The 15,415-nt window shown below is 41.6% G+C and overlaps 1 protein-coding gene across 2 annotated transcripts in view; it reads left to right on the top strand.

The window, feature by feature from the left end:
• RSPRY1 (ring finger and SPRY domain containing 1) overlaps nucleotides 1-15,415 on the top strand; it is a 59,208-nt gene that overhangs the window by 14,204 nt on the left and 29,589 nt on the right. For both annotated transcript variants that reach the window (XM_039503773.1, XM_039503774.1), the window contains exons 2-4: nucleotides 3,440-3,934; nucleotides 8,373-8,425; nucleotides 10,189-10,301. In XM_039503773.1, coding sequence (XP_039359707.1) covers nucleotides 3,588-3,934; nucleotides 8,373-8,425; nucleotides 10,189-10,301 — 513 coding nt within the window. In that variant the 5' untranslated portion in view covers nucleotides 3,440-3,587. The remainder of the gene's footprint in view (nucleotides 1-3,439; nucleotides 3,935-8,372; nucleotides 8,426-10,188; nucleotides 10,302-15,415) is intronic.

The following is a 15,415-nucleotide window of genomic DNA, read 5'->3' as shown; positions in this document are numbered from 1 at the left end:
AGTCCCAAGGTTGTGAAAGCAAAGAGTTCCCCTTAAGGGCCTCTAAAGAGTCTAAGCATACACCAACAAGGATCAGCTTTTGCTGATAGGTTTAGTCCTAAGGCTACTAGGTGGTGGTTCACTTTTGGAGCCCTGAGTGGCATGTCTATTTTTTTGATAAGCACAGCACAATCTCTTGCCTGGAGCTGGGAATTCTCTATTACCTCAGCCATCAGGAAAACCACCTCCTTTCTTGGCAACGTATCTTCCAAGTGAATCATTCTTTCCAAACCACACATGTGCACTGTGGCTCATCCCAAACCTGGGATCACTCCTTCTTAAAGTGCAGCTGTTGAAATCAGTGGAACAGCATAATTCACTGAGTATGAGAGAAGCCCATATGGTGCTGCTTTTCTGTGTATAACAGCTTCAGCGCCCGAAGGCGGTACGGTCCATTTCTGTTACTGTGTTCCATTATGGAGCCCAACTGTTCTGGAAACAGTTTGCTGGAACTGTATCCAAAACAGTGAAGTCATGTGTGGGACAGAGAAGCTGCAAGGACAACTGTTGGCCAGATTGTGCCTAAATAATGACTCTGCACTAATACAGATGCTATATTTAACAGGTCTGTGGTGAGGTAGGGTTTAAATATCCTCTCTCTCCCCCCGTTCATTAGCTCCCCAGCACATGGTTTATTGGACTTAATTCATTGATTAGCATCACTCCAGCACTAGATTTTTCTTTGTTTTGTTATATAAATGAAACCACTTGGATTAAGACTCGATAAAACTGTTTGATCTCAAAATTCCCACCAAAGACAGATTGCTTGGTCACCACGAGACCCAACCATGTACCAAAAAATAATGTTAGGACCTGATCCTAAGAGATGCTAAATACCGGTACCTACAATTCCTGTTCTCTTGGGTGGCAATTGCTGATTCTCAGTGACTTTTGGGGCCAGGCCCTTATTAAGTAAATATCATTTGTCTAAAATAAGAACTCCTATGAAAATATTTATATATAGGAAGACTAAACAGCTAGTTCACTGTGAAGTCTGTTGTCTGTCTATATAGATAGCTGATGTGGAACTTAATATTTGTGTTCCCACAGCCTCTTTTGAAGGGTAAATACAGGGTCTGATCTGCAGTGGTGCTAAATACCCAACTCCTGCTGAGGATCAGTTTCCAAAGTGCACTTGCTCTTGTTTTTATTGATTGTGCTAAACAGTGTCTCTATGAGGGGGAAGATGCTTTTTGTCAACACCTTTTTATTTCAAAACAATGGGATGGGATGGATGTATATTAAAATAAATAAATGAAGCAAACTGGACCTTGTATATAAACATTGCACCCTTTTCATCCTAAAGCCTGCAAGAAGAAGAAAGAACATTTGGAGTGAATGTAAGGAGAACTCCATGAGGCTTATCTCATAGCTGCCACCACATGGTGCTTATAGGAGAGGGTTTGTGTGGCTCACCCCCCAAATTGCAGTGTCTGTTTTCCTCTCATCTCCTATCACCAATCCTGAAGATCTGTAATTTGGCCCCCTTGTGCATGTGCATTGTGATACAGTCTTTTAATTACATTACTAACTTTTGACTGCTTGACTTTGCGACCTTAGTCTTTTAACGTGATTGTCATTGGCTGCCCTTTCCCAAGAGAAGTAGGCACAAGGCCATAAGACTTAATGTTTCTCACCGCTGTGTTAATATTTTCCTAGCAGAAATGCACTCTGGATTGGAGTGAAGCTGGGCATGTAGAACACATCGCACAGTGTATGCGGAGTGAGGGAGGGAAGGGAGTGTGTTGCTGTGACTGATTTTAAGTAACTTCTTATATCCACTTTCATGCGGCTCCTCTAAAGACTGCAGGCAGGGGCGGCTCCAGGCCCCAGCACGCCAAGCACGTGCTTGGGGCAGCATGCTGCGGGGGGTGCTCTGCCGGTCCCTGGGAGGGCGGCAGGCAGGGTGCCTTTGGCGGCAGGCCTGCGGAGGGGCCGCTGGTCCTGCAGTATGACGCCGTGCTTGGGGCGGCAAAATGGCTAGAGCCGCCCCTGACTGCAGGGAAAGTTTCTCAAAGATAGACAGGACCTTGGGCTTAAGGTTTCATCTGGAAGACCCACAACATCAAACCACTTGGTGCTCAATGTCAGCTGAGCAAAGTGAGCTCTTACTCTCAGCTCGATGGCATTTCTGTGTCTGTAACACAGTGCATGTTGAATGCCACATCCAGTGTCAAATTTTAAGGAATGTTCTAGACATCAATGGGTAGATCCCTGTGGGGAGGATGGGGAAATGGAGGACACACAGAGCCCCTTGAATTTGTTTAGTTCCAGCAGCTTCACCTCCATAATGGTCTCTGGAGTAAAGAACCAGCTGATAAAAGCCATTAACACCTTGCAGCATAAAAATACCGCTATCTCCGTTCTGTCTGTTCTCCCAGTACAGTTCAGATGATAGGCCATTCAGAGAGTCAATCTCCCAGACAGAAAGACCAGAAATAAGGGGCTGGCACACAACTCCAGGCATATGAGGGTTGCGGAGGGGGGGGGAATCGGGAACAGTAGTGTGGGGGAGAATGACATGGAGCTCTTGCCTTGAGGCGAAGGGGGGCACACTTAGCCTCTGACACCTTCCATGTGCTTCCCTGACATTAGGGAGGAGGTGTCCGGGGGCAGGGACTCCCTGAAATAGAGAGGGGTAGAAGGGTGGGCACACATGGAGCTTGTGGGGGGAGGTGGAGGGATGCAGGGAGTCCCTGGGGTGTGCAATGTGTTTGACCTCCAGAAGCAACACATTGTGTGACACTCTAGCCCAGGGATTGGCAACCTTTGGTGTGCGGCCCCTCAGGGTAAGCACCCTGGCAGGCTGGGCTGGTTTGTTTACCTGCCGCATCCGCAGATTCGGCCGATCGCAGCTCCCACTGGCCACTGTTCGCTGCTCCAGGCCAGTGGAAGCTGCGGGAAGCAGCACGGGCAAGGGATGTGCTGGCCGCCACTTCCCGCAACCCCCATTGGCCTGGAGCAGCGAACCGCAGCCAGTGGGAGCTGCAATCGGCCAAACCTGTGGATGTGGCAGGTAAACAAAACGTCCCACCAGGCTGCTTACCCAGGCGAGCCGCTTGCCAGAGGTTGCCGATCCCTGCTCTAGCCTAAAATATTATGGGCTGTTTTCTGTCAGAATTTCAACATGTGCTTCCACATGTTGAGTTGTTTAAAACTTGCCCAGTTTGCACATCAGCATTACTTGCGCACCAAATTCCCAGGCATTTCAGTGGGAGTTCTGGGTACACAAAAATGTCAAGATGTGCCCCAGATACAAACTAACACCATCCAGGCATCAGGTATCTTCAAGCTAATTGTTTACTTCGCTGTTGAAGGAGGAACTTTAAGACTTGCCTATTACTCAACAAATTTATTGAAACATGATTGACTTCGATTTTTCTTTCTTTTTTCCCTCCAGATGTGCTTCTGGATAACAATGCATATTTTAGTTGATGATGTCGGAAGCTAAATCTACAATTCCCCATTCATTCCAGCTTATTAGCAACACACAAAATGCAAAGACCACAATTCAGGATCACAAAAACATTACTCTTAAATCTTTCTAGATGATTGTAGTTGCTCTGATTGTGTTCTACGCTAGCAGAAGCCTTCTGCAAGGTTTACTGCTGACTCTAGAGCAGCACGTCCCCTGCATACTGGGAACTTTGGGTGCTAGCAACATGGGCAACTCTTGTGTTTGTCGAGATGATAGTGGTGTGGAAGACAACGTAGAATCCCAGAATCAGCAAACACAGAATAGTAGAGTACCAGTACCTGAAGCAAGAAGCCATCCAAGGGACCCTGTAAGGCCACCCAGGAGGGGGCGAGGACCACATGAACCAAGAAGGAAAAAACAGAATGTGGATGGACTAGTGCTTGACACGCTGGCAGTAATACGGACGCTGGTAGATAAGTAAGTACCTCCAAAAGGATCACTCAGTATTAATGAAAACTGTTCCATTGAAAACTTTGATGCTAAAGATTAAAGAGATCTCTTACTCAGAAACCACCAAGAGCATGCATGAAATTAATATTTTTAAAATAAGAGGGAAGGTTATTTGTCTCCAAAGATCAATTGCATTGGAAGAATTTTGTTTACTTGTATATACTTCTCTCTGGAAATGGCTAAACAAACCTATAGAGAGACAGCTTTCATCTTCATTAGATATGTGTACTCTTCCAGGTGGCAAATCTAATTTCTTATTCTTAAAGCCAGCACACTATAATTGTTCATATGGTGAGCCAAGTGCTGCACTTATTGCATGCTCAGAGCACCCGTTGTGGTGGTTTTGGATACACAAGGATCACAGGATCTGTCCCTGGTTTTGATGGTTATGCTGTTGCTTTTCATAAATATTTAAAATGGCCTCAAGTGTTTGTTTATCATTATTTGGATTGGATAAAATGTGGATTGGAGAGCCCAAAACAGGAGGAAACTGTTACCGATGTCAGTTGCACTTCGGTCTGAGCTTAAACTGGATAAATCTCAAGATAATGAGCTTTGATTCATGCATCTGCATGGGCGCTCTGGAACGTGTCTGCTGGAGGAGTCTGTCTTTCTGCTGGAGGGTGCTGTAAATGGGCATGTGAGGTCAGAGTTGCCTTGACATTTATATTTTTTTATAAAACCATTAAAAGGGCACCTTCAGCTGGAATTTTACCTACTAGTGTTCAAGCAACACCTATGAGGTGTTATACATTTCAACAGCTTTCATTTATATTTTTCTCATCTCCCCCCTCTCCCGTTTATTTACTTTATGAATTTGACACCACCTTATGGCTACTTAACTCGGTGTGGATCTTTCCTCAGCAACATGGGAAAGAAGCACACATACAAAAACAGAAAAATATGATTATAAACTTCTGTGGTTTAGTAAATTTTGGGGGGAGGGGTTGTTTTGTTGGAGTGCTGACTCACTTCCTTGTTTTCTGTTGCTAAATTGTATTGATAGCTAAAAAAGACATTATTTTCTTAATGTTGTTTTCCATATAATCAGTTGCTGTAGTTGCCTCAAAGATGTCATGTAATCATGAATGATGGGGAACTGTCCATAAGAAACTCCATTTATATACCATATATGTGGAAAAGTTGGAGAATCTCAGGACTAGACTTTAAGCTGATAGTGTCCCTTGAAGACCAAAAGAAACATTTCCACTGGACTTAAAAAAAAATATATATATATGCAGCGGAATGGAAGGTTTTGTATAACCTGAGACTATAGAAACAGAAACTTTCCCCTATGGTGTCTCCAACTCAGAACTGAGTTTTATTTAGGAACCTAAAAATGAAACTTGGAGGAAACAGTAAAGTTGGCCAATCTCTGTCCAAGTTGAGAAAAGAGGAACAAGTGTAAGCTAAACAGCATAAACAATAGAGGTGGATCTGAACCATGCCCACCTGGGAACCAAATGCAAGCAAGCTTCCTTTGTTCAGAAATATTCAGATGCTCTTTCAGAGTAAACGTAGATTTGAAAAAAAAAAAACTGTTTAGCTTTTAATTATGTGGTTTTAGTAACATATTTCAGGATATTTGTTTTCTAAAAAATTAGCTTCATGGCATTCTCTTCAAAATCCATTGTCCTGAAAAGTAATTTAAGTCCATTTAAATGGACTATTTAATTACTCCACATATGATTTACCTTTTATATCATGATCCACAAGAATGGCCATTCTTTTGCAGATTTTTAACATTAGCTTTTGAAATAAAATCCAACATTCTTTCCAAAAAACACTATAAGAAACTGTGGGGGGGTTGTTTTTGGGGTACCTCCTGTCTATACAAGAATGAAGAATTAAAAAGTGCAGTGGTGGAAGGTGGTGTTCTGCAAATGAAGTAGTGAACAAAAATATGTTGATTTTCCTTTTCATCCCAAACATGGGGAAGGGTGTATGGTGGAGGGAACAATGTTTGGAAAACTAAAATGTCTACTACAGACAAGGAAGAGTAAAACCAAAATGCTAGAAATGTGTTTTTACTGAACTGAATTTTACTGAAATTGAAAGAACATCATGGAAGGAAAGACCCACTTCTTCTGCCGGCTGCTCTGAGCATCTCCACTGTGTGAAAACAACACAGTAACAGACTTCCAGAGAATATATACCGGTACATGCTCATAAAGCATTGTGCTGCAGGGAGGATAGAAACGGAAGAGTGTCTATGGAGTCCTCGTAGGAAGAACTAAGTGTAAAGGAATGGAATAAAAAGATAATGGGTGAGCAGTTGCACATAGTGAGAAAACTAATGGTACTAAAATGACTTGATTTATACATTTCTGAGGTTTGTACATTGAGTAAGTCTCTTCTGATTCAGTTTTCTGGGCTAGTTTACAATGCACAAGAACACCTGCAGAGCCAAATAACCTCTTTTTTTCATCATTTACTTCTGCATTTTATTTCTCTGAGCCCTCTTATCTTTATATCTTTTATCTTGAGGTTAATTCAGATTTCAACATAGTTCCACCTTTTCCGTTAGTGATTATTACCTTCTTTCTTTTCAATCTGGTTTTAAGGTTTTATGTGTAGCAGCTTGGTCAGATTTGCTTCAAAATACTTGAATTAATATCCTGTTAATATTTTTGTGGTAACATAGATTTTAAACTTAAAAACATTCAGCAGGAAATACAGCCTTTTCTTGTAAGAAAAAGACCAGTTTTACCACTCGTTTTTATTTAGAAACCTAATACTGTTTAGTTTAATGCTGCAATTCTTCATAGGTAATTTAAACTGCCTTCTGTGGGGTTTTTTTTTAAGGTATGATAGCTGCACCCTTTTTAATCGGTCATGTTTATTTTTAATCCAACTGTATTTAATGTCAGTTCACACAAACATGGTAGATGAGACTACGTTAAATTTATAGAGATTGCTTAAGCGTAGGACTGGGAGTGAGGAATTCCCTAGTTCTAAAACTGACATTGCCACAGATTCCCTCTTTAGCCTTGAACAAGTAGCATCTGTGAAGCACTTGGGAGATGAGAATTGCTACAGAAGTACTAAGTATTGTTGTTAGAGCTGCAGTTTTACTCTGTTACATGGGTACAGCCCCCGTTGTGTGGGTAGTACTGATAGATGAGTAAAATTTGCCATGGGACATAGCTGTTTGTGTGTAGAATAAAGTTGGGATCTCAACATCAATCCCTCTGCCTTGTTAATAACATTTTGTACTTGAGTCCTCATTTTTATCTAATCTTTGTTTTAGGGCATTGAAAATGCATCTTGTTACTTGTGCAAACCTCCCTTTGTAGGATACTTAATTCCATCCTCAACCTCTAATGTGAAACTTTGTTTAATGCTGCCTGAGATCGAGCATGTGATAGTGACTTGTCTAAAAATTGTTAACTTCTTGGTGGAAAAACAATTCTCACTTAATACCACACTGCATTTTGCTATCTTTTCTGTATCTCAGGCTGTTGATCATTTCCTTCCAGCTTCTCTAGACTTCCTTCTTATCTTTTTTGAAATGCCCTTTCACCCTTTCATAACTCTTTCCACTATTGCATGAACTTCACCTGCCGATTCTAAATCTCTGATAAATCCTGCGCTGCTTCACTGGAACAGATGAATCAGAGGCATCTATGACATCCTTTGAGCTTTCCCTCCGTTTTCATTGTCTTACTTTCTTTCCCATGAGTCCTAAGTTTTCTTTTACCATTTGTTTACAATATTCCAGTATCTTGTATTGTTAGACTTTCCGTCTCTCTTCTATTTCTACTCCTAAGTTGTTCTGTATTTCTTACGATTTCACTAGTTGAACACTTGCTAGATTTTGGGTGAGGAAGAAGGGAAGGTGGGATTAAATATTTTCAGTTTGTTCTCACCAAACCCCTCTAACAGTCCTATTTTCTGCTGCCCTTGATAATACACTGAAGTTTGGAGAGACCCTGTGGATTGTTTGTCTTTCAGGCCCCCTTCCCCCCTTTTTTTGGGGGGGGGGAGGGGGATATTAGAGATTTTCTGGGAAAAAAACATCATTTAATCTTCTTCAATGTCTTTTTCTCTCACAGTCTATTCTTCGTTGTTTGTGCCTCTGAAGTACAGTATCTCTTACTACATGTTTTCAGGAACGCTTTACAATGTATAGTATTAAACTTTAGGGGCTCTAGATCTTAAACATGCAGATGTAGATCGCTGTATATCTTGTTTATCAGCTGTTCTGGAGATGCAAATGGTAACTTTAAGCCAGAGTACAAGGCAATACACATTTCTGTTTCAGATCCCATTAGAGGTTTGCAGTCTGTAACTTTTTTTTTCCTTAGAGATTAATCCAGTACATGTCTGTTCACTGAACTTTATTCTAAATATGTGGTGTTGATCGTGGTACATCAACTTTGACCATGTAATATTTGTCTTTCAGTGACCAGGAACCTCCTTATTCAATGATAACATTACATGAAATGGCAGAAACAGGTATTAACGCATTTTGTTCAGTATTTTGGTTGCAACTGCCAGAGGCAGAAAAATACCTTCTTTCTAAAGAGAAACATATGGCTGCATTAGATGTTGTTATATCTAGTAATTCTAGCAATTTGTGTTCATTATTGAAATACTGTTAGTACTTCATAATTTCACTGAGCTCATCATATTAGTGTAAAATGCACTTTCTAATTGTGTTAAATTTACTAAGTGAACTGTGCAGAATCAGCCAGCTGACAGCTATAAACTCAATTAACAGGCTTTCTGCAATGAGGTACACTGGATTTTTGTGAAGGGATGGAATTTATCCATGTACAGGAAGTGGGTTGCCACACTTCCAGCCTCTGTGCTTGAATAGTGACTGCAACCCTTCCCCTCCAGATAGGGGTTAGTGCCGGTCTAGTAGCAGCAACAGTCACAGATCTAGTGGCCATGCCCTCACCCTGTCCCTAAACACACTCTAGATGCTGAGCTGTGCTGGCACAGAGTCTGTTCCTGTCGCTTAGTATGCAACGTTCCCCTGCAAGATTGCACCACATTAGACCTGGTACTACATTCCTTGTGGATCCAAAACACCCAGTCTAGTGTGCACAAAGAGCTGAGGATTGGGCCCAGCGTACCTGAGGGCATGTCTGCCCGTACACTTGCTGCATGGTGAGCTTGTGTGTAAATCTGCATAGCTCAAAGCACTCTAGGGAGCTTTGTGTGTGCATCAGCAGGGTCCACATGGACAGTTACTGTGTGGCACGTTGGTTTACACCCTAGCGTGCGGTGCAGTGAGTATATGTGTGAGCAGGCCCTTAGTTTGCAGACAAGTAATTAAGAAAATACTTAACCTGCTCAGACAGTAATCATTAAGCTTTGATTGGTGAGCAAAATATGTCCTCAAGGCAACATGCAAATACCACTTAAAACTTTACCAAGGCACTGACTGGAACTCCCGCATGGTCCATGCACACTTGCCCTTAGTTTTTTTTTGAAGCCTCTCTTATCTTCTCTTGGTCATTTTCAGATAAAACCCATAATCTTCTATATTTTCATTTGCTTCTGGGAAAAATTATAGGCCCATCCCTTATTTCTTGCATACCCGAATCTTCCATTGACAATACTCTTGTTACTTTGTCTTTAACACCTAGATTGATGCATTTTTTTGTAAATATTTTTTTAATTTATGTAGCATTTACCTTTGCTTTCCTGTAAATGGAAATCTTGGTTCATAGATATGAATTGGTGAGAATCTCTGAAAATGCTTTTCATAAGCAACAATGAAAAGTCAAAATCAGAATTGACTTATGCTCCCTGCAGTCCCATTGATGTCAGTGCTGAATCTGGTCTGAAGCATGGCAGTAAGTGTAAATGCTTGTTTAACAGCAAGAATGGGCATTGCTCACTTAACTCTCAGAACCAATTCATTTGTAACCAATCAAGAGCCAGGTGCTCACAATTGGTGGAATTGTTTCCCGGAACATTTTTAAAATGTTCTGTCTAGCATTACCCTGGCAATTGTAGAAATTTACATTCTTTCCAAAATAAAAGCCTTCAGCAAATTACAAATTAAAATTCCATAGCTCTACAATGTGCATGATTAACTGCTCCTTTAATAATACCCATTAAAATATGACATTCGAATGAGTTCAGTAGGGTCACTTTTTTTTTTAAATGCCACTGAAGTGTGATTTTGATATTGACCAGCATGTTTTGAACACTTCTAAATAGCAGTACCATTTTCTGAGTTGCTTCTGTTTTGTGGTTGACAGATGAAGGCTGGCTGGAAGTTGTCCAGTCTTTAATTAGAGTTATTCCATTAGAAGATCCGTTGGGGCCAGCTGTTATAACATTACTACTGGATGAGTGTCCACTGCCAACAAAAGTAAGTTTCATAATGCATGCGTTCTGTGGCCAAATTTCAGCCTGGTGTGGTTGCCACTCCCATGGAAGTCTCTGGGTTGCTTTCACCAATGATGTAAACTGTGTCCTGGGTGTCGGCTAAAAACAGACGCTACTTATAAAGTAGGGTAACTTGCAAGGATCTGGCATTCAATGGGCTATTTGATGGTAGAAGTGTTTCAGGAAAAAATGGTGAGAAGAGAGTGAAAAATAGTTTGTGCTTGGAGGGAGAGTAGGGAGGTTTCTTTTGTTCGTTGCTTTTGCCACTATGTTCTCCTTCTGCCCTCTTGGTGTGTGTTACTCCTTGTACATGCCCAGTGAATGCCAAATCAGTGCAAATTCAGCTCTCCGTGTTTTAAACCAGCACTTCTTTGTGTCAGTGTTGAATTCCTCATAACTTATCTACGTATAAGACAAAACACTTTTTTTCTCTTTAGCTTACACATTTTAGCCATAAATGGATCAGTATTGTAAATTTAAAAAAAAAGGCTTTTGTTTGCTGCATGCTGACTTTTGGATCGCATTACTTTAAAGTAAGGTTAAAATGAATGGCCAGGTGTATATTCATAACTGGATAAATTGTATTTTACTACAAATAGAAGTCAGTCGTTTAGCTTCTAGCATTTTAAAAACTGAAATGAAGTGATGTTATTGGGTCCCAATCCTGTGAGGTACTCGGCATCCGCAGATCCCATTGAATGTAGTGGGAGTACAGGGCACACAGCACCTCACATGATTTGACGTATGTTATTTTAAAGGCCTTTTAAATCTCTGTTTTGGCATGAACTCTTTCTGACACTGGCATTGCTGCAACTTCCATTAGTATTACACTTGTTACTGTGCCAACTTTAATTTTTACTGTACATTGCCACAGAGTGAGAGATTGGGAAGCTTCTAATTCATGGCTCTTAAATAAAATTATAAACTGAGTAGCTGATGACTCAAGAGTTGATCAAATACTGTAACTGGGTAAGAAGCCTCTTTCTTCCATGGTTAGTGGTTCCAGTCTGCCTAGTTAGTAGTGAAAAGTCAACACCATACAGTCTTACACGTAGACTGAACTAAGATGTGATCTCAGCCAGTTCCAGATTTAAAAACAAACCCACCATTACAGTTGTCACTAAATGGCTCTTTTGTTGGCATTATCAAAGGAAGAGGCCAAGTATTAACACCAAATCTTTCAAATGTGGGTGTGTGATTTTTTTCAGAGGTATAAAATGCCCCAGTTTCTAATGACTTGCCCAGTACTTCTAAATGGTCTGATTTTTCAAGTGCATTAGTTTTAGGCATCCAGTTTTGAAAAGGCTGGCCTAAGTGGGACATAGCTTATTCTCTATCCTCTCACCTTTGAGAAACCCCTCAGTCTCCTACGTTCAGGTTTGTGAGCCCTGGGGAGAAGCTTGCAGTGCTGTTGTCCAGCTTGCAGTGCTGTTGTCCAGCTTGCAGTGCTGTTGTCCAGCTTGCAGTGCTGTTGTCCAGCTTGCAGTGCTGTTGTCCAGCTTGCAGTGCTGTTGTCCAGCACTGGGGAGAAGCTTGAACAGTGCTGTTGTTCTGGATAAATTGAAGACTTTTTTGCAGAGTTGTCAAGTCAGTATTCCCAACTTTTGGAAAGCCACAATTTTCCATAGAGAGGCAACCTAAAGTAACATTAGCTTTTTGATGTTTAACTTCAATCTTCCTTTATTTGTTTATACTTACGTTGGCAACTCTGTGGAGTAGAGTCTTTATATTTAAAAAAAAAAAGTCAAAACAGTTAACGTTAGTACAGTTGCAAGCAACCTCTATTCCCAAGGTGTTTGCAACTCAGAAAAAACCGCTATGGTTGTGTAACGGGTTGGATCACAGAAACCCCCTTAGGAACTGCCAACTGATGTGCCAAGACTACTTCTGCCCCTGCTTTCCCTGCCAGCTTGGGACTCCAGCACCCTGTCTTGCTGAGCCAGACGTGCCAGTCTGATCCAATACAGACCTAGGGTCTGAACCACGTGCTCCAAAGCTGCAGACTTAACTGAAAGCAGCCCACAGAAATGTTCCTGTCTTTAACACTTAGATGCCCAACTCCCAATGGGGTCTAAACCCCAAATAAATCCATTTTCCCCTGTATAAAGCGTATACAGGGTAAACTCATATTTTTCGCCCTCTATAACACTGATAGAGATGCACAGCTGTTTTATCCCTCCTCCTCCCCCCCCGCCCCAGGTATTAATACATACTCTGAGTTAATTAATAAGTAAAAAGTGATTTTATTAAATACAGAAAGTAGGATTTAAGTGGTTCCAAGTAGTAACCGACAGAACAAAGTTACCAAGTAAATAAAATAGAACATGCAAGTCTATGTCTAAGAAAACTGAATACAGATATAACCTCACCAGTTCCAGTAAGCTTCTTTTTACAGGCTAGTCTCCTGCTAGTCTGGGGTCCAGCAATCACTCACACCCCCTGTAGTTATTGTCCTTTGTTCCAGTTTCTTTCAGGTATCCTTGGGGTGGAGAGGCTCTCTCTTTAGCCAGATGAAGACCAAATGGAGGAGTCTCCCAGGGGTTTAAATAGACTTTCTCTTGTGGGTGGAGACCCCCTCCTCACTCCTATGCAAAGTCCAGCTCCAAGATGGAGTTTTGAAGTCAGATGGGCAAGCCACATTTCCATGCATGACTCATTTTTTACCAGCCAAGCCACATTCCTGGGAAGGCTCAAATGTGGATTGACATCTTCAAGTTCATTGTTGGCTTAAGTGGTTTTTGACTGGGCACTTAATTTGCACTTTTCTCAAGAAGCTGACCAAATGCTCCGCTAGGCTTCTTAACATCAAGCCAGAACACAGCCAGTATTCATAACTTTGAATACAAAAATGACACATACATACAAATAGGATGAATATATTCAGTATATCATAACCTTTACATATGCCATGTAACATATCTATGTAACCTAAAACATATTCCAGTTATGTCACATATACATTCATAAGCATATTCCATAAAGCCTTGTGGGGGGCACCATCACAGGTTGTTCTTTCAAAAGTTCACAACTGAACATTGACTTAATACAGCTTTGAAACTTTACTATGCAGAAGAAAAATGCTGCTTTAACCATCTTAATTTAAATGAAACAAAGAATCAGTTTCCTTATCTTGTCAAATCTTTTTTTAAACTTTCCCTTTTTTTTTTTTTTAGCAGTTTACAATTAACACAGTACTCTACTGTATTTGCATCTTTTTTTGGTCTCTGCTGCGGCCTGATTGCGCACTTCTGGTCCCAAATGAGCTGTGTGGTTGACTGGTCAGTTTGTAACTTTGTGGTTCTACTGTAGTTCCCCTAAGGGTATGGCTACATTTACAAATCTGCAGCGCTGGTCGTCCAGCTGTGCAGGGCCAGCGCTGGTGTGTGGCCACACTCACAGCTACCAGCGCTGCAGGGTGGCCACATTTGCAGCATTTGCAGCGCTGTTGGGAGTGATGAATTAAGGGCAGCTATCCCAGCATTCAAGTGTCAGCAACGTGCATTTCAAAAGAGGGGGGTGTGGGGCAGTGTGACAGGGACCGGGGGGGGGGGGGGGAAGAGAGAGTGGATTTTTGGAACGGACACTGTGCAAAATCAGAAAATTCTCCCACCCCCTTACTGTTAACTGCAAACAGCCTGCATCCAACATACTCTCTTTCCCCCCTCTGCCCCCTCCCCCCGTTTCTCTCAAGCAAAGCAAACACTCAACCCCTGTGAATGACTCCTTTTCTCGCTGCTGGTCAAGCAAAGCGCACTCAACCCCTGTGAATCACGCAGGGAGGAGGATCTCATTTGATTGTTCACAGATTGATCACAGCAAACAGGAGCTGATGAGCAGCTCTGGTAGCAACGGAGCTCCGGAGGTTCACAACAAAACAAAGAGAGTTGGCTAAAAGCTGCATTTGAGAATTGTCATCTTCATTCTAAGTTTAGTTGTACCTTTTCACCTCAAGTCCCTTCCTCAATCATTGCTGGCTGTTCTTTCTTTCTTCTCTATGCTCTTTGCACTTCGTCAGCCCTATCTATTAGTTCTGTTTGTGGCTCTTCTTTTGGGAACACAATTACATTTCCCTGTAACCTCCATCAAAGATCAGATTTTTTGCATGTTGCACTACTTTAAATCCGGATCAGAATCTGACCCAAAAAGCATATAAACATCAAACTTTATAAACTCAGTTACACTAATCTTGTCCAAATGCCCTGCTGATAACTTCTGTGTGGAGAGTTTTTTGTTTTAATTAAATGTTGGGCTTAGTTGTGAAACTGGGGTCTGAATCAGCTCAACTGAAACTTTCCTAAAAGCGTGAGGATAGAGGGGTTGAGATGAATCTGGAGTTGCAATTTGGATCCATTTGTGGAGCAATTTTTATTCTGAATTTGGAATTACAGTGGTGTAAGTCCATTTAAATTGGTGGGAGTTACTCTGGATTTACTCCTAATTTAATCCTACATTAATAGCCAGAGGAAACTAAGGGCTTGGCTACACTTACAAATTTGCAGCGCTGCAGCAGGGTGTGAAAACATACCCTCTCCAGCACTGCAAATTGCGGCGCTGCAAAGCGCCAGTGTGGTCAAAGCCCCAGCGCTGGGAGCCGCGCTCCCAGCACTGTCCGTTATTCCCCACAGGGAGGTGGAGTACGGACAGCGCTGGGAGAGCTTTCTCCCAGCGCTGGCGCTTTGACTACACTTAGTGCTTCAAAGCGCTGCCGCGGCAGCGCTTTGAAGCGCTAAGTGTAGCCACAGCCTAATGCTCAACATAGGTTTCTGCTAGTCTTTCATTCTTGTTTAAAAGACTAGCGCAGTGAGTATAAGGAGGATATGCCATTAGAGAGAGAGAGAGATGGTGTAGTTTTAGAGTCAGCAACAGCATAGTTTTGTCAAGTGGACTCGGGGGCTATCTCCATTTTTGTTGTGCTCAAATAATTTTTTTTACTGTATTTTCAATTTTATAACACAATCAACTTTTTTTTTTAAATAGCATCAGGATATTTGGAACAGATTAAACCACTTTGGTGGTAGTCCTCCCTGTTTTCTGCCATCTATCTTACTGATTCATTGAAGTTAAGGAAACGTTAATATTTCTCATACAGTTGGTAGC

Source organism: Mauremys reevesii, linkage group 16 (assembly GCF_016161935.1).
Source record: "Mauremys reevesii isolate NIE-2019 linkage group 16, ASM1616193v1, whole genome shotgun sequence".
NCBI lineage: Eukaryota > Metazoa > Chordata > Testudines > Geoemydidae > Mauremys > Mauremys reevesii.
The sequence above is the reverse complement of the archived record's forward strand: the minus strand, read 5'-3'. Positions and strand labels throughout refer to the sequence as shown.